The sequence below is a fragment of the Lactuca serriola genome, chromosome 4, assembly GCF_051521515.1.
Source record: "Lactuca serriola cultivar US96UC23 chromosome 4, Lser_US96UC23_V15, whole genome shotgun sequence".
In the NCBI taxonomy this organism is placed as follows: domain Eukaryota; kingdom Viridiplantae; phylum Streptophyta; class Magnoliopsida; order Asterales; family Asteraceae; genus Lactuca; species Lactuca serriola.
Genome location: NC_136411.1, coordinates 395,144,578 through 395,163,437, shown reverse-complemented (window position 1 = coordinate 395,163,437; position 18,860 = coordinate 395,144,578). Strand labels below are relative to the sequence as shown.

At 33.5% G+C, this 18,860-nt stretch overlaps 2 protein-coding genes, 1 long non-coding RNA gene and 2 other non-coding genes across 5 annotated transcripts; 1 reads left to right on the top strand and 4 right to left on the bottom strand.

The window, feature by feature from the left end:
- The first annotated feature begins 4,923 nt into the window (after window positions 1-4,923).
- Window positions 4,924-8,658, top strand: GPDHP (NAD-dependent glycerol-3-phosphate dehydrogenase family protein). Its single transcript, XM_079035601.1, has 11 exons — window positions 4,924-5,223; window positions 5,314-5,390; window positions 5,492-5,564; window positions 5,831-6,048; window positions 6,111-6,218; window positions 6,538-6,601; window positions 6,694-6,731; window positions 6,841-6,961; window positions 7,042-7,096; window positions 7,187-7,235; window positions 8,297-8,658. Exons 1-11 carry the CDS (start codon window positions 5,079-5,081, stop codon window positions 8,477-8,479), a joined length of 1,131 nt encoding a protein of 376 aa, XP_078891727.1. The 5' UTR covers window positions 4,924-5,078; the 3' UTR covers window positions 8,480-8,658.
- Window positions 8,659-9,064: 406 nt separating this feature from the next.
- Window positions 9,065-9,136, bottom strand: TRNAT-UGU (transfer RNA threonine (anticodon UGU)). Its single transcript has one exon. It is a non-coding gene; the product is annotated as a tRNA-Thr (tRNA).
- Window positions 9,137-12,265: 3,129 nt separating this feature from the next.
- Window positions 12,266-12,337, bottom strand: TRNAT-UGU (transfer RNA threonine (anticodon UGU)). Its single transcript has one exon. It is a non-coding gene; the product is annotated as a tRNA-Thr (tRNA).
- A 307-nt stretch (window positions 12,338-12,644) lies between these two features.
- Window positions 12,645-13,584, bottom strand: LOC145097928 (S-adenosyl-L-methionine-dependent methyltransferases superfamily protein). The gene has a single exon (XM_079035600.1). It carries the CDS (start codon window positions 13,508-13,510, stop codon window positions 12,677-12,679), a length of 834 nt encoding a protein of 277 aa, XP_078891726.1. The 5' UTR covers window positions 13,511-13,584; the 3' UTR covers window positions 12,645-12,676.
- A 1,393-nt stretch (window positions 13,585-14,977) lies between these two features.
- LOC145097927 (uncharacterized) lies at window positions 14,978-16,926 on the bottom strand. Its single transcript, XR_013704533.1, has 2 exons — window positions 16,037-16,926; window positions 14,978-15,383 (listed from the first exon to the last, which is right to left on the bottom strand). It is a non-coding gene; the product is annotated as an uncharacterized LOC145097927 (long non-coding RNA).
- Between the last annotated feature and the right edge of the window lie 1,934 nt (window positions 16,927-18,860).

The window sequence follows — 18,860 nt, the reverse complement described above, 5'->3', positions numbered from 1 at the left end:
GAAAAGTGGGCACGGGGCATGTTTGACCAAGAAGAAGTTGTTGACCATGTTGAACACGGGCCGTGTCAGTTTAGTGCAAATCAACACGGGCTGTGTTGACTGCTGAACACGACCCGTGTCAGTTTAGCCTATTTTAACACGGGCCATGTTCGATCCAAAAACAGTCTTTTGACAGTTTTTCCTATCTTTTATATTACGAGATTAGGGTCATTTTTACATACACACATGATACCAGAGCACATATGGTGAAGCAATTTCGAAGGTTTTTGCAAGGATTTAATTGGTTATCATTTGGAAACATTATTTCCCTTAATTGTAAGTTGTAATTGTACATCATTTCCATCTTTTCAACTTGTGATTTTGTTCTAGCCATGTGTGGCTAGAACCCTAGTTTCTCCAACTTCATGTTTTGACTTCTTGGTTGTGATTTCAATCATATGACTTGATGTTTGATTTTCATTTCTATCTAGTGAAATTGATTTTGCTTCAATTGAATGTTTGATTGTAGTTGTGATTCTTATTGGCCATTTGAAATAGGGTTAGGTTGTCACACCCCAAAACCAAGAACGGCGGAAACGTTCCGGGGTGGAGGACGTCATGTACAGTATCACAACAGTGTAAAATAGTAAACAAGCAACAATGTCATCCATTGCATTATAAGTAAAGTTTTAATACATGTGTGTTCTTTCATTGTAATAAGACACCAAAAATATATAATCAAAATAAAACACGAGACTTGTCTGCTCCGTCTTCTCAAAACTTGGCCACCATACCTGTCTACTGATGACCTGAGAATACAAGTTATTTTGAAAGAGAGTATCAGCTTTAAAGCTGGTGAATTGTCATTGTCTTGCTTTGAAAAGTTGTTATGAATGTCATGTAAAACCTTTAAGTAAGACAGTTGATTTAAGTATGAAAAACCCTAAGAAATCCCTTATTTCCTACTAGTATGAAATGTAGTCCTCTACCAAGACCCGAATGTTTTGTTATGACAATGTAGTCTTCTACCAAGACCCGAATGTTTTGTTATGATAATGTAGTCTTCTACCAAGACCCGAATCTTTTGTAAGTAAAATGATAGTTTTTCCTTCTTTTGACTACTACTAACAGTAATTAGTCTAACTCATCGTTTATGTGAATATATCACAAAATAAAGTAAATAGGAAAAATATAACCATGTAAGTGTTATCCCTGGATACCATGACTAACACGCCATCGCAATAAGCGATATGAATAACCTAATGAACCTCCGAAGATGGTCCAATTGTCCTCTGTAGCAGCAGCAGGTTGGAGGAAGGGTTAGTCCCGTAGCCGACTCCTAATATAAGTGGTAACCTAATGATCCTCCGAAGATTTTCATCTCATCCTCTGTTGCAACAGCAGGATGGAGGAATGGTTAGTTCCGATATCAAACTATCAATTATAAGTGATAACCTTAGACATCCGTAGATGTTCATCACCCAGTGGTGCTAACAGCTGGGTTCCGGAATGGTTAGTCCCGTCTAGACATCCCGTCGAACAGGGATAGGCAGGAAAATTTACACAGAAGGTACGAATAAATCTTCCTCATAACTCTAGGTACAAGTATCCAGGTAAGTGAATACAGGATAATGTATCTATGTAACAGTACTCATGTATGGTATTCATGTAAGCGTATTCAGATAAATGTATTTATGAAAACGTACTTATGTATCATGTAATCCTAGATAAATGTAATCATGTATCATGTAATCTTAGATAAATGTACTCATGTATCATGTAATGTACTGGTAAAGACTCATGAATGAACTGACTCTTGTGTGATTCCTTGTAATAGGAATATTGTTTTGTATCTTCTAACTATCCCTATGATAATTAATTGAAAGGCAATTGTTTGTTCAAGAAGGTAAACGTAATGGTTTTGCAAGATATCTAAGAGTTTTGAATAATAATTAAGAGTGACTTGATGTCATGTTAATAAACATTTCAAAACTAATACTTTTGTTATCAAGGTATTTTAAGATGGAAAACCATTTCATGCATCACATTTTGTAGTATGTGAAATCTGTTGGATGAAAACACAGTTATAAAATACATATGAGTGGTTTAATAACATGTTGTTTTCTACTTGTATTCCCCCCCCCCCTCCATTAAAGCATTTAAAATCATTTAAAACATTGATTAGGGTATAAACTCACCTGTAGATGGTGATTTGGATGAACTGGACGGTGTAGGATTGTTAGGTGTCAAGTGAGGACTTGTACACACACTACAATCCTAATGAACATATAATCACACATATATGCACTCAATTAGTCTTAAATTATTAATTGAAAATGTTAAGACATCCTAGAACATAATAAACACTTTATATAAGTGTTTTAAGCCCTAAGGATTGCATCTAAGCTATTGTGGGACAAGGTACTTGGGTTTAGGGTTCCAAAGGACCCCATATATGAGTTTACTCTCCATATATCCTCACACATGGAGTTTACGGTTGTAAACTCTTGATTTTACGGCCGTAAACTCCCAAACTTGGTGGTATTTTGTGTTTTGAAGTTCTAAATGATCCCTAGAATTATTCCAACTTGGTGGTTAAATCCTTGGAAGGTTTTAAGGCCTAGAAACACTCCTTAGAGGAGTTTACGGCCCCAAGGCCATTTCCTTTGGATTTTACGGCCGTAAACTCCCTTGGAATGGTGTTTTTGTTGCTTTCAAGTCCCTTACACATGTGCTATAGGTCTTAGACTTTTATCCCAAGCCATTGAAGGCCTTAGGCACACTTTGGTGCCTTTGTTTGATGTTCACGCCCCAAGAACCTTAATAGGGTCGTGAACTCACTTTGAGGGGTGATTTTTATGTGTTTTGGTCCTTCATTTAAGTGGGAACAATTTCTAGTAAATGTCTAAGGCTTTAGGTGCCTTAAAAGCACCCTTTTGTCCATGATTTTGGAGTTCACGGTCCAAGATCATCTTGGGCCGTGAACTCCCAAACTTGGGTGATTCTTTGATGTTTTCTTGTCCCTAATACACATATAAACAAGCCTAAGGCAGTAGCATAACACAAGGGAAGGTCTAGGCTTTGTTTCGGGAGTTTACCGCCCAAGAACACCTTGGGAAGTAAACTCCTAAATCTAGTGATTTAGCCATCTAAATCATGTTATAAACACATATTAAGCTATCCAACACTACTAGCAAGAGATACTCACGTTTTGGGATAAAAACCCGAAGATCCGTGAGAGAGAAAATGGCTTTTCTCTAGTTGGAAATGCGAATAATGAATGAATTTGGTTCAGAATTCTATTTATAGTCCTGAGATATTTTTGGCAGAAAATATTTTTATTCCCGAAATAATCTCTAATATAATAGAGTGATGGAATAATAGAGTTGCACTAAACCCTAGTGCATCCACTCTCCTGATATTTCCTGAAGTGTAAACCCTGAATTACTCAAACTTACACGAAAAAGTCTGAAAATTAACTGTGACTGCTATAACTTCTATTGAAGTGATATAGTTTGTACAGAATGGAAATTTCGGGTTGTCACATCATGCCCCCGTTAGAAGGAATTTCATCCCGAAATTAGAATTTAAGCAATTAAGAAGTTACAAACAACTTAAGCGAAAAGGTGAGGGTATTTCAGTTTCATCTGATCCTCCCGTTCCCAAGTGAATTCAGGTCCACGCTTTGCGTTCCAGCGCACCTTCACTATCGGGATACGGCTCTGCTTTGTTTGCTTGACCTCTCGGCCCATGATCTCTACTGGTTCCTCCACGAAGTTGAGGCTCTCGTTGATCTCGATCTCGTCGAGTGGAATAACAAGAGTCTCGTCGTACAGACACTTTTTCAAGTTCGAGACGTGGAAGGTAGGATGTACGTTACTGAGTTCTTGCGGTAGATTGAGTTTGTAAGCCACAGGTCCGATCCTCGCGAGAATCTCGAAAGGCCCTATGTATCTTGGATTGAGCTTCCCATGCTTTCCAAAGCGTATCAAGCCCTTCTAGGGTGAGACCTTCAGTAGGACTCGGTCGCCCACCTGGAATTCCAACGGTTTCCTTCGCTTGTCAGCGTAGCTCTTCTGTCGGTCTCTAGAGGCTTTCAATCGTTCACGAATTTGAACGATCTTCTCTGTCGTTTCCCAAATGATCTCCGGACCCGTGAGAGTGCTTTCGGGAACTCGTCCCTTAGCTAACTGGGTATCACCCACCTCAGCCCAGCACAGAGGGGATCTGCACTTTCGGCCATAAAGGGCCTCGAATGGAGCTGCCTTTATGCTCGTGTGATAACTGTTGTTGTAGGAAAATTCGACAAGGGGTAAATGGGTATCCCAATTGTGTTGAGGGTGTAAACCATTAGAGACTCGCATACAATTGGATCTTGTTTTCAAAGAGACTCTTGGATTGATCTTATTGGAATCGAAGATTTGTTTAAAATAACAAATCAGAGGTATGTAATTCATTGTCAATTTTGATTTATACTAGGGTTTAGAAGTTTTGGTATTCAATAGTATGTTGTTTCAATAGTGTTATGACGTATATCAAAGTAGGTTGCATGTTCCCTTAAGAGTATAAGGATTTTTCCGTATTATTACATGTAAAACCCATTAAATCGTAGGTTCTAGTATCTCCTAGAGATATTCTTGAAATATTCAAGACTCAACTTTGATTAGACATTTCATCGTCAAACAACAAAAATATATTTGAATTTTTGTCATTTTGTGCAAAGTAACAACATATTTCAAATAATTTTATTAATAACAATTTTTTGCATAATATTAAGTTGTATGAACAATTTGATCTTTTACTATAACAATAGTAATAGACAAACTAAAATAAATAAATAAAAAATAATTATAAAATAGGTTGTTATGTGAATTTGACTTGTAAAAAAAAGTCCAATTTTCCAAAATGTTTGGTATAGAACACATCGCCGCTTCTTTTAACATTGCATACAACTTGAATGTAGTAAGCATCGAAACTGCCGACGACTACGTGTCTGTCTTCTCCGCCCGAGCCCCACCTCCTTCCTCAATATATCTTCAATTTCTCTTTCTCTTCTTCATTTCATTTCAATTCAATTACATCTTTCTCTCTCTAGATTCATGGCCCCTGTTAACAACATTGTACAAATCAATAACAATGATCACCCCCCAAAATATAAGGTTACAATCGTTGGAAGTGGCAATTGGGGTAGTGTTGCTTCTAAGCTCATTGCTTCAAATACCCTCAAGCTTTCTTCTTTCCATGGTTTGTCTTCTTGACTCAAAGATTCAATTTTTTTTCTTCATGTTATTTAATCGGTTTCGTGAAAACCTATGTTTGATATTGAACCAATAGATGAAGTGAAGATGTGGGTGTTTGAAGAAACATTACCGAGTGGTGAAAAACTCACAGATGTCATCAATCAAACCAATGTAATCATAATTTTCCCAATTCATAACATTTGTGTTCAAGATTTGTAATTTGATTTTTCTCAAAATGTTGATTTTTCTTTTTCTTTTCTGTTAATCAACAGGAAAATGTGAAATACTTACCTGGAATTAAGCTTGGGCATAATGTTGTTGCTGACCCTGATCTCGAAAATGCAGGTATCATCATATCATCATTTTATTCGTCAATCATCATCCTACCAAAAAGACTGAATCTTGAAATTCAGGGGAGGACCATGTATCATGTCCACATCCTGAAACTTTTTTACAGCTTTTCTATATTATTGTATATTACCCAAAACAATTTCGCAATAGAAACGTGTTACCTTGCCTCGGATTCTTGAATATAAAGAATTAGGGTTCTATACTTGTATGTGGTTCTCTGTGATTGATGAAATTAAAGAATTATGTTCTTAATCTGGCAGTGAGGGATGCAAACATGTTGGTGTTTGTTACCCCACATCAATTCATGGAGGGTATATGCAAGAAATTAATTGGAAAGATTAGAAGTGATGCTCAAGCCATTTCTTTGATCAAAGGAATGGAGGTCAAGAAGGAAGGTCCTTGTATGATCTCCACCCTAATTTCCCAACAATTAGGCGTTAATTGCTGTGTTCTTATGGGTGCTAACATCGCTAATGAGGTGATATTCCTCTAAATTATTAATATTCCAACTTCAAAAAAATACTAATTATGTTTAAACAGATTGCAGTGGAGAAATTTAGTGAAGCAACAGTAGGGTTTAGAGGAAACAGAGAGATTGCAGAAAATTGGGTGCAATTATTTAGCACTCCTTACTTCATGGTCTCAGCTGTAAGTGCAACTAATTGATCATCCAGTTGTTTAGGATTTCTATGCACGTTTGAAACTTGAAAGTGATTTTCTGATGCTCAATAATCATAATCAGTTAATTTGATGTATAACATATGTTTTTTTTTTCGAAAGAGTGATGTATAACGTATGTTGTAGGAGATAACATTTGAATGTATTTCATAATTAGTCTTTGGTAAATTCCTACTATCGGAGGAAGTAATAGATAAAGCAAAAGGGTATAGGGTTGTTAGATATGAAATATATATTTTAAAAAAAAAAAAAAAACTTTATTTATTATTATTAGTATTATTTTTTACAGTGTCAAGATGTGGAGGGAGTTGAACTATGTGGGACTTTAAAAAATATCGTTGCCATAGCAGCAGGTTCATTAATCCCTCTTTTTTATTTCGTTTTTCAATCGATATAATGATAAATAATTTGAAGGGTTTTAACGGGTTTAACTCGTTATTGGCAGGGTTTGTGGATGGATTAGACATGGGAAATAACACAAAGGTAGCTAGAATAAAAAAAAGGAACTTATAAAAAATCTTGAAAAAAAAAAGAAAACAAAATGATAAAGCTACAATCTTGAATATTTTCTTGATTAATATGATACCACCAGGCTGCAATAATGAGAATTGGGTTGAGAGAGATGAAAGCCTTTTCAAAGCTCTTATTTTCTTCGGTTAAAGATAGCACGTTTTTTGAGAGCTGTGGTGTTGCTGATCTTATAACAACTTGCTGTAAGGAGGGGCAATTTTGTCTTTTACTCTGTTTCTTGTTTTTTTAGTTGATTTTCATAGATTTGAATATGTGATGGCAGTGGGAGGACGAAATAGGAAATGCGCAGAGGCTTTTGCTAAAAATGGTGGCAAAAGGTTTGTCATTTTTGCCATCAACTTTCACTCCATTAAATTTATTTATTTATTTATTGTTTTTAGTTTGTTTTTGTTATTATAATTTGCAAGATCATTCGATGAGCTTGAAGCAGAGATGTTGCAAGGACAAAAGTTACAGGTAATTTCAGTTATACCGCAAAAGTTGAAAATATAAAAAATTCAAAAGAGGACACCAAACGAAGAATTTCATTTACATCAAATCAAGAAAAATAGCGGAAAATGACGAAAATGTCAGTGATTAATATTTGTTAGGTTGTTAAAAAAATTGTGGACTTTGCGTACTTCATTGAAACTTTTAGGGGTTAAAATAGTGAAAAAAAAAGGTGGGGTAGATTGTCCCACTTTATGTATGTTAGGTTGCTGAAACATACAAAGAGGGTGTTTGGATAGGGAAAAAAATGACAGCTTATTGCTTATTGCTTATTTTCACCACAATAAGCTAATTTAAGTGTTTGGATAGGATGCTTAAAAAATTAGCTTATTGCGGTGGGAATAAGCTAAATAAGCTAATTTTAATAAGCAAGGGGGTAATGCTTATTGCTTATTGCTTATTGCTTATTAGTCATTTTACTCATATAAACTGTCTTGTTTACCAAACACTTCAAATGCTTATTGCTTATTGTTTATTCCCACCGCAATAAACTAATCCAAACACATTTTAAAAAAATGTTTATTCCCACCACAATAAGCAATAAGCAATAAGCTAATTAAGATAAAAATGCATTTATCCAAACACCCTCAAAATTTGAACTTCAAATACTTGATTAAAACTTTTAGTGGTCAAAATATAAAAAACAAAAGCTTTGAACTTTAAAAACTTGATTAGGTTGTTAAAACATAAAAATATAAGCTTTAGCCTTCAAGCACTTAACTTAAAATTTTAGTGGCTAAAAAAGTATAACAAAAATTTCGAATAGAAAACAAAGTTGGTGATTTGTACCGTACAAGTCATCAATGCATGAACTCAAGTTAAATATTCAAAATAAAGTTAACTTTTAATTATTAAAATTGAATATAATAGTCATTTCACCAATGTATATCTTATCTCAATTTCTCCAAGGCCCATATTAAAAGTTAAAACCACACCGGCTCCTTTGAACATTAATGTTCTACGATTTACCTGTACATGTAACTGTAACTGCTGTCCCTGCTACTGAAAAGTACATTTTGGTTTTGAAGGGTGTATCAACAGCCAAAGAGGTATACGAGGTTTTGAAACACAAAGGTTGGTTAGAAATGTTCCCATTGTTCACGACCGTGCATGAGATTTGCACAGGCCGTCTACCGCCAACCGCCATTGTTGAGTACAGCGAACACGCCCCGAAATTTCCCATTGCAGTCAACCCGGACGCATTTCAATGACTCATAAATCCATCAACAAAGTAACATGTACTCTAGTTTTCTAGTTCATAAATGTAATCTTGAACTCGTTTTTTTTGGTTTTTTTTAAGCATTTGTTGAATGAAAAAGGTAGAATAATGTTTCTACATAAGGGAATATTGCCAAATGCAAGTATATCTATCAGGAAAGCTTTCCGATTCCCCCTGTTTCAAGATCAAAATGCATTTTGAAATATTGTTGATCTTCAAACTTTATTAAAATCTTTTAGGGGGTGGTGTGAATCTATGCATTATACTTTCTTTTTAACCATTTAATATACTAATAAACATCATTTATATAATTATTTTATAATATAAGATATTTATATGATATGGTTCATTTCACGTAAAATTAAAATGATGAATTTGTTATTGAAGTAAATGTCCTTTTATCTCATAAATATATAATTTTGGGAAATTTACTCGATACTTTTTAAATAAAAAGAATTTATCAAACACTGAAATAATAGATTATTTGTTGATTAAGGAAGCCTCCATGGTTTAAATTACATAAAAAGGATTACAATTAAAAAGAGAAAAGTGGTGAAAAGTTAATATTAAAAAAGGATGCCCCCATGCAGGATCGAACTACAGACCTCCAGTTTACAAGACTGGCGCTCTACCACTGAGCTATAGGGGCTTAATCGATGGAAGAAATTATTGCAGATGATTAATAAACGATATTTTCCTTATTAATCAAGGTAGATAGATTGTTTTATTCCTTTAGTAATCGAGAAAGATTGTCATATATCTTCACTAAATCAATAGGGATTTTGTTATAACTTATAAGTTAGCTGATCATCAAATATTGTTTCATGGGTTCATTGATCATTAATCAAGATCAATCCAACTACTAACTAGTTGGCTCGATACAAAGTCAAACTTAATAGAAATTTTCCAAATGTAGGTATGAACATTTATGGGCGGTGGTAGATGAAAGAATCCTTGAGTATGACTATTATATCTGCCTTAGTGGCTAAAATATAACAACAAAAACTTCGAATAAAAAACGAAGGTGGTGATTTGTACCGTAGAAGTCATCAACGCATGAACTCAATTTAAATATTCGAAATAAAGTTTTAATTAGGTTGATAATTTTGCATTATATAACCCTTGAATTCTAGGTTAGTTATCTATTATTTTTAGAATTATTAAAATTGGATCAAAGGGTATAATGACCAATGTTATCTTATCTTCATTTCTTGGAACACCATAATTTATATGAGTAAATTACACGAATGGTCCCTATGGTTTGGGGTAATTTGCGCATTTGGTCTCTAACTTATTATTTTAACTCGGAAGGTCCCTAATGTTTGTTTTTGTTACGCGTTTGGTCACTAGTTTTTGTTTTTGTTTCGCGCTTGGTCCATGTCTTACCTAAAAAGACTATTATTTAAATAGGGAAAATGGTATGGTAGGTAGGGTAATGTGAGGGGATTGGGGTTGGGGGTGTGTTTATTTAAATAAGTTAAAAAATCAAAGGCAAAATAGTCTTTTTAGGTAAGATATGGACCAAGCGCGTAAAAAAAACAAACAGTAGGGACCTTCCGAGTTAAAAAAATAACTTAGGGACCAAACACGCAAATTACCCTAACCATAGGGGCCATTTGTGTAATTTACTCTAAATATATCTGTAACAATCGTCCCACAACTGGAAAGTGAAATCTTAAAATGTGGTTTTGGATTCAAAACCAATCTGACTCTTTTGATAATTGGTGTTCTACGATTTACCTACTGTTACAAAAAACTACATTTTGGTCTTAAGTTACCGATTGGAGATTCTAAATTGTTGGAGTTCGCGAGAGCTGCATTTTTTTAAGGTGGCGAAGTTACTCAGAAAAAGATTATGTTGGTTAGTTGGAAGTCTACTATGAATTTCTTGGATAACGGTGGCATTGGGATTAGAAGTGTTGAGTCATTTAACTAGGCCCTTTTTGTTGAAATGGAGGTGATGAGTTCCTTCTAATACTCTAGCTCTTTGGGTTAAAGTGATAAAGTCCATTCCCGAGGAGGGTGGCGATTTGAGTTTGGAAGATGGTAGATTGGATGTAAAAACGGATGCTCTAATATTGTTGGTTTCATAATTAACCTTCATGATAGACTTTGAAAAAAAGTTGGGTTGATAAAAATACTCGTTTTTTTAAGGACGTTAGAAATATGTCTCTAAATGTTGCTTTTCTTAGGTTGTTACAATTGGAAGTGGAAGTTAACTAGCTTATTGATGATAGACGCGAAAATCAACTATAACAACCTAGGAAAAACAGGGGTAGATGGTGCAAACTTGATCCACCCTTTCAATGTCATTATGGCAAGGACGCTTTTTTTTACATTGCCATAATTGTTTTTCAAAGGATATTTCTCAATGCTATTATTTTTATGATCTGGTGGAGTTAGTGATATTTCTACTTGGTTAAAGTGATAGAGTCCATTATTGTTTTTTTTTTATTGCTTCTCTGAGTAGAGTCAGTGATATTTTTGTTTGGTTAGAGACCGGTCATTTTGTTGGTGACAAAAAACCGATTCTCAATGCTACTATTTTTATGACCTGGTGGAGTATTTGGAAGTTTAGAAATACATTTGTTTTTTTTTTATAGAGTTGAACCGAAAAAATATGTCATTTTTTATAGTATAGTGGGTTGTTATTGTAATTAGACCTGGCAAACGTGTCTTGTCGTGTCGGGTTCGTGTCGTGTCAAAGCATTAAACGGGTTGAAAGGGTTTGACCCTAATCCGACTCATTTAATTATTGTGTCGTGCCGTGTCAACCCGTTTATTTTCGTGTCGGGTTTCGGGTTAAGGTTTATACCTTGTAAATATGTTGTGTCATGTCGGGTTGAAATATTTTAAAGGTTAGAAAGTAGGAGTCGTGGAGGCAAAAAGGAAAAAGTGAGACACTAAAGTTATGAGATAGAATGAAAAAAATTATAGTAAATTTAAAAGGAAAAATAAAAAAAAGTTAAAGTTGGGGAGCAAAAGAGATAGGTGGTGAGGATGACTAAAATTAAATAATTTTTGAAAATTTGAATATAACTTTTAATTATTGAGTTTTATCCACTACAAGTCTATAACATATAATATATTTATAGAAATATGAAATTTATAATAAATAATATATAATTAAACTTGTCATATTAGATTCATCTTCGGGTTGAAAGTCTTGACCTTAACCCTACCCGTTTAATTATCGTGTCGTGTCGTGTCAACCCGTTTACATAAACGTATCGAAATCTATGACCCTAACCCGCTAATTTCGTGTCGGGTTCGTGTCGTGTCATGTTTTGTCAGGTCTAATTGTAATTGTGTTATGCATAGAAAGAATAAACTCAATTATGGTTGGAGTTATTGGCTTAAAAACACGTTGCTAATTCCTTTCATTATAAGGATTATAAGGATATAGACGAAAATTTTCATATTAATAACTTCGTTTATAATTATTTGATATAAAATATTATATGAAATGGTTGATCTCATGTAATTAAAATGATAAATTTGTTTATATATTTGTTGAAGTAAATGTCATCTTATTTAACAAATATATAATTTTGGTAGATCTGTTTACTAAATTTTTAAATAATAAGAATTTAATCAAACACCGAAATAACCGACTATTATATATTCTTTATAATAACTTGTTTTTTACATTTGATTATCAAAGTGTACAAAATCATATGATAATATTCCAAAAGAACATCAAACCTTAAAATTTGTTATGATGGGATTATTAAACTAGAAAGATAAAATAAGAATACCAAAAACAACAAGTAAAATGTGCCCCCATGCAGGATCGAACTACAGACCTCCAGTTTACAAGACTGGCGCTCTACCACTGAGCTATAGGGGCTTACTTGATGCGTATGGTCCTAAAGATTATTCATAATCGATATTATAGTTCACTAATCAAAGTACATTGCTTTATGCTTAACTAATCAAGAAAGATTGTCTTATATCTTCACTAATCAATAAAGATTCTGTTATATAAGTTTGGTGATCATCAAAGAATGTTTTCATGGGTTCCTTGTTTTTGAGATGAATTTATCAAAAGTGTCCATCTTTATATACTACAAACTATATATAACTATGACCCAAAACGAAATATATCACTCTACAATATATATACCTGAACCATAATCAAGTAAACCACTTACATATATAAACAACAAAGAATATATCCATTCATTGATCATTCATAAATCGGCTTAAAATTCTTGTAAGCTATAACAGCATAAAAAGGATCCGAACCAGACAACAATCCAAATACCCCTTTAATCCAATCAAAACCCGAACTAATATCGGGTTTTTTCCCATCAGGTAGTTTCCTCACCACTTCCGGTTCAGTGAACCCTTCAACACACTGAAAGTACTGAACCACCAACTGCACCCTACCGAACCCGGTTCCTTCTCTCCATGCACCAATCGCCTTTTCATAGAACATCCGGTTGCTAAAGCTCACAATAAACACACCACCGGGCCTCAATAACCGGAACACCTCCGCAAAAACCTTCTCCGGCTGTTCAAGATACTGAACACTAACTGTGCATAACACAGCATCAAAACTACCACTTTCGAATTCGAATTTCTGATCTTGGTTTAGATCTTTAACAACGAAGTAATCGAGTCTCGGGTTCTTGGCTAGCTCCTGTGGGTTAAGTCCATGTCCGATGACTCTCTTGTACTTGACATTTTCAGGAAGATGACTAACCCATGAGCTCATGAGGTCAAGAATTTCGAAATCTGGGCTCAATCTATCTCTGTAAAGATTGGTTAGTGTTGTGATGAAGTTGTTATCGACATGGGTGACGAATCTTGGGTAGGTGTAGAAGTTTCTGTCTGGAGTAATGTCGAGTTTGGTTCTGCCTTGTTTTGTGAGAACTGTACGTTTGATTTTTCCTGCTGATGAGGTTGAAGATTGTGGGGTTTTTGGGTCGATTTGGTTTTGGGTGTTGAAGAAGATTGTTGTGGGTTTGGGATGAGGGTTCCATTTGAAGGGCTTGAGAGTTGGTTGAAAGGTATTCATGTTCGTGAGGAAAGCTTATTTCTTGTTCAGAAGCTTTGTTGTGTTGTGTCCATTGAAAAAGAGAATAAGAGATGGATAAGTTGATGTTTTTTATTTTTTATTTTTTATTAAGCAAATATTTTTAGTGGTGGAAATGACAAATGGGCTTATGGGCATGAATTAATGAGTATATGATTTATTTTAAATGGGCTTAAATGGGTTGCATTTTTTAATAGTCCATTGTCCATACTCCGTAATGAATACAATTATAATCGGTATGATTTTTTTGATTTTTTGAAAGTCGAATGGTGTTAAAAAAAAATCATTTTTTTGGATAAGAAGTCGATTTGGTTCGATTTTTTTAGAAAAATCAGGAAATAAATTGGTTGTAAATATTTATAAACACCAATTAATAACCGGCAATTCAATTTTAACCTAACATGTTTTGGAAATACCGGTTCAGTTTTTTTTTTTTTTTTTTTTTTATTATTTTTTTTTTCTCAGGATTAAAAAACAGTTTGAAATATACACCTCTACTCTATATTTTTTTTCTTTTATTATTTTTTTATAGTTTAATTTTATACTATATTAGAGATGCACAAAGTAAACCAATTTTTCCTTAACCAGCTCAACTAAAACCGATTATCGGTTGGATATAAGCTTTTATAAATAACTAAAACCATTATTTTTCCTAGGTTTTTTTACTGTTTTCTCCACTATAACCGAACAATTTTTTAATTGTAAAAAGATTTTTTAAAGCAATTTCACTTCCGAAAAAACCAAATTGATTATAACGAAACTAGTATGAAGAAATATGGTTTAAAAAACAGTTCCAAACCAGTATATGTGCACATCTACTCCGTATTATATATTTATTTTAATTTGCTTTTGGTATCTACGAAAATAATAGGGAAATTAAAGGAACGTATGCCTACAATGAGTCAATGATATAAAAGTTGTAAAATTATATGGTGGTCTTCAAAACAATAAGGAGATATCTTTATCGTTTATTACTCATGGGGTTAACGGATTTTAAATTTTGTACATATCTTATCAGTGAAGTTTTTTGTATACGATTTGACAATAATTTTTTAATTTGATTTAAGGTCGTTTGGTAGTGACTAATTGGGTTAGAGCTGACTATGTTAGAAGCTGACCGGGTTAGAAGTTCTGACTGAATTAACTTCTAACTGAAACTTGTTGTTTGATTTTACATCTGACTAACTATGTAAAATAACTATATTACCCTCAAACAACATTTTTTATAATAATTCATTTATGATTTACCATTTAATTTATACATTGCAGTTTTACTCAACACATAAATATATAAAAAACAACATCAATATCCAAACACCATGTGAATTCATGGACAAATTGGACAATTGCTAACCATTCAAGCAACCAATAAAAAAATGACAATTGCTTTGGTTATTTGGATACAAATTCATGAATACTTTCAGGGACAACTTGGACAATTGCTAACCATTCAAAGAGCGAATTAATTTTTACAATTACCACTTAGCATTTTGATAAATGCAAAACATAACAATGTATTTTCTTTCATATACATGTCCTTAAATCTAATCCTTGTCACAAAAAGTTATTCCAATCCCCCAAAAAGCAATGCAAATTGTGATAAGCGATAATAAGCACCAAATCTCAAGTACAAATACAAATACAAATAAACATTGTCATGGGGCAATCACATAAGACATGAACTAGATGTAATTGTTCTTCCATCTTCTCATTGATTTCCAGATCTTAATGCAAGAACTAGACGAAAGTGTTGATTCTTTCTGGATGTTGTAATCAGTAAGTGTTCTTCCATCTTCTAATTCCTTTCCAGCAAAAATCACTATGTGTTGATCTGGAGGGATCCCTTCTTTGTCCTCTAAAATTCAATTACTAATTAATCCAAAAAACTAGAATAGGAGATCAAATCACATGTATACAAAAGAGAAAGATGAACCATAGTCCACATAGCAAATAGATTAGAACATCAAGTTCAATACAAATATCACACAATTACTCTCTGTTTATAACATGATTTACAAGAAAATATATATCAATGATTATGAGCAAAAACAATGGTGAAAAACTGAGATTTATCTACCGATCATTCATCAATAATGAAGTTACAAATAAGAAAACACAGATATATCAATGATTTAACAACTCAACAATCGAAAACGTTTGAAATTAGGAACCAAATAAGAAAACACATATATCTCAAATCAAATTATCGAACAACAACATAGAAAAGCATAAAAAATCGACACTCAATAGACATTTTTCACCTGATTCATTGAGAAAGAAGAAGAAAAAAATGTACCTAATGAGAAGAAGAAAGTGAAAATTGCAGAAAAAAAAACGTTCTCGAAGCAGAAACTACAGAATTGACAAAACCTCTACCAAAATCAATCTTTGTTTCCTTTTTCTCTGGAATGATCGGTGGATCTGATTTTCGAGTGTCTAAGAGCGGAGGTTGAAGAAGAAGAAGGATGACAAAGAGCTAAACTAAAAACAATTGCTACCTTCACTTACCTCACTTCAGAATCGGATGATTTGGGCAAATTGGGAAACGAAGAACTACGTGATCGATTGAAGGAGACAAGGGCACAACGTGTCATTTGAGGCGACTGAAGGCCAAAACTCAGTCAAGAGGTTTTGAGATGAGGACCGAATCCTCAAATTTTTTTGGACCGCTTCCCTTCTTTGGACCAAGTCCGATGGTGAACAACTCAAATCAAACACTCCAACTTCTGACTGAGGACCGACTCCATCTTTTGACTGGTTAGCATCAATATCAAACAATCGTCCGAGTCAAAGTCTAACACAGTAAATGACATTTTAGAGGAACCAAGACTGTGAGAGACTTCTAATTATGATATCAAATAGTCTAAATATGATCGAGTCAGACCCAACATCTTACCAGACATAGACAAAATAAGATGCATATCAAATAACCCTGATAATATATGATATGTGACTGGCAAGAATAATTCAAAACATGCGATCTATTTAAAAAGACAGGAATTTTGATGTGGAATTTAATTAAAAAGAAAGTTAAGTCAAAAGAGGTCGTTAGTTATAAAGCCCGGACCGTCTATCCTTTACGTGGGCTGCAAATTCATAAAATTTGAAACTTGAAAGTTAAAGGATTCATAAAATTTGGATGTCACGCTTTATAAAATTTGGGTTCTATTTGGTCGTTGATCTGCAAATTCTTGATCATTATACTTTTTTTTCATGGTTAAAAAGGATATATTAGTATATTACATCTTGGAAACCAAGTAAGCAGTTCAAACCGGTTATGGATTTGAAATCACGGTCTAGAACGGTCGGGACGGATTTCAGGTATTTCCTTTTTATCATTTATCTTTAGAAAATGCAATATTTTTTTTTAAAGATAATTAGAATAATAATAATAATAATAAAAGGAGAAAATGACAAAAATAGCCAATTATACTAATTGCATTACAAAAATAGCCAAAAAAAATCGGGATTACAAAAATAGCCACCCATTTCGCAGGTGAGAAGGCCCCATCTGCGAAATGGGCATCTCATCTGCGAAAGTACAAGTGCCTGAAGCACAGCTGTGCTTCAGGCACTTGTACTTTCGCAGATGAGATGCCCATTTCGCAGATGGAGCCTTCTCACCTGCGAAATGGGTGTTTTTTAGGTATAAAAACGTTTTTTATTTTTTCATTTTCACCATTCTCTACACAAAAACTCTCTCTAACTTTGGGCTTCTCTCGGAATTTTGGCTAGTTTTTGAAGAAAATGGAGGATTATGTCAACAATCCCGCAAATATGGTTAGATTTTAACTCTTTTAATGTTTAAAGTTATTTTTTTTTATCAATTGTTGTATTATTTAGTGTTAAAAAAAGGTAATTTTGTTGTGTTTGATAGTTTTAGTATATTTTTAGTATACTTGAAGTTTAAATGCAAGTAGAGACAAGTAGAGACTGCGTGGATAATGTTTACAATTTGTTATTTTTGTAGTTTTTTTAGTTGTTGTATAACCTGAAATCTTGTAAATTTTTATCCTATAATTGTTTATATAAACTGTATATATATTTGTCGTATAACATTTATAAGTTGAAAATTTGTCGTATATATATTGTTAGAAATTGTTTTTATTTGTCGTATAAGTTGAAATTTTTGTATAAAGTAGTCGTATAACTTGCAAAATTGTTAGTTTGGTTGTCGTTTTATTTTTAAATTTTTTTGTTTATATGGTTATGGTTATATAATGTTAGTTTTAATTAGAAAGATAAAAATTGTTTATATATTTGTCGTTTAAGTTGAAAATTTGTTTAAGTTGAAAATATGTTTAAGTTGAAAATATTTATATAATTATGTATGATATTGTGATCTATCGTAAATATATTTGTTGTATAACTTGGAAAATTGTTTATATATGTGTATGTTATTGTTTTTTATCGGAAATATATATATTAGTAATTAAGAAAGTATTTGCAGTTCGTAATATATTTAAAAAAAAGTATATTTTTTAGTTATCTAATTTGTTTTTGTGTTTTTTTTTTGCAGCATGATTTTAGTTTAATGAATACGAAAGCCTTTGCGAACCTAAAAGGCTCTGGCGGTAACATATGGGAAGTCTTTGAAGTTTTAGATGATGCCCGACGTGCTATTTTCAGAAATACCGTCTTTGGCTATTTTATTGATGTCCCTCGTTTACAAGGGGACGCTTTATTGTTTCATAAAATGTTCCTTCATCAGATCCGGCCGGACCCTGTTTTATCTCCAGATGGAATAAAACGTTTATATTTTCGAGTAGGCAATACCAAAATGGTTTATGGGCCGGAAGAGTTTTGTTTGATTACCGGCTTCAATTTTGGGGAGTATCCAAAAAACATTGGGAGAAAAGGGTCGGAAAAATTAATAAGCAGTAAAAAAAGATGTTTACTGCGTGAACGGCTATTTCCGGACCATACTAATAGTTCGGTGAAAATCGGCGACCTGAAAAGTTTAATTTTAAATCAAACATTCCTAGCACTTGACGACCTTGATGCAGTTTGGGGAACTACGATTAGCGTCAATGGAAGTGCATATTTATGACAGTCTTGGTAGAGGTGCTTATGAAAAATTCCAATCCGAAGGAATCTTTTCCAAATTTGAACGTCGGGTGGCAAATTATTTGGACAAGATTAAGTATTGGGCGCGGAGGAACATCCCAAGGATTCCATTGAATATGCAATTCATTTATGAAGAAAACGTTCCCCAACAAAGTAGTCATTTGGGAGATTGCGGTGTTTTTCTTTGTATGTTTATGGAGCAATTGGTTTCAGGTCAACCAATACGTGTTCTTATTGACCCAAAGAACGCAGCTTTAGAGTTCCG

Excerpts from the sequence above, each read along its gene's own strand:
- LOC145097928 (XM_079035600.1), bottom strand. The coding sequence starts at position 13,510 with ATGAATACCTTTCAACCAACTCTCAAGCCCTTCAAATGGAACCCTCAT.
- GPDHP (XM_079035601.1), top strand. The coding sequence starts at position 5,079 with ATGGCCCCTGTTAACAACATTGTACAAATCAATAACAATGATCACCCC. Across the intron at positions 5,224-5,313 it reads CAAGCTTTCTTCTTTCCATG|ATGAAGTGAAGATGTGGGTG; the intron begins GTTTGTCTTCTT and ends TTGAACCAATAG. Across the intron at positions 6,602-6,693 it reads TATCGTTGCCATAGCAGCAG|GGTTTGTGGATGGATTAGAC; the intron begins GTTCATTAATCC and ends CGTTATTGGCAG.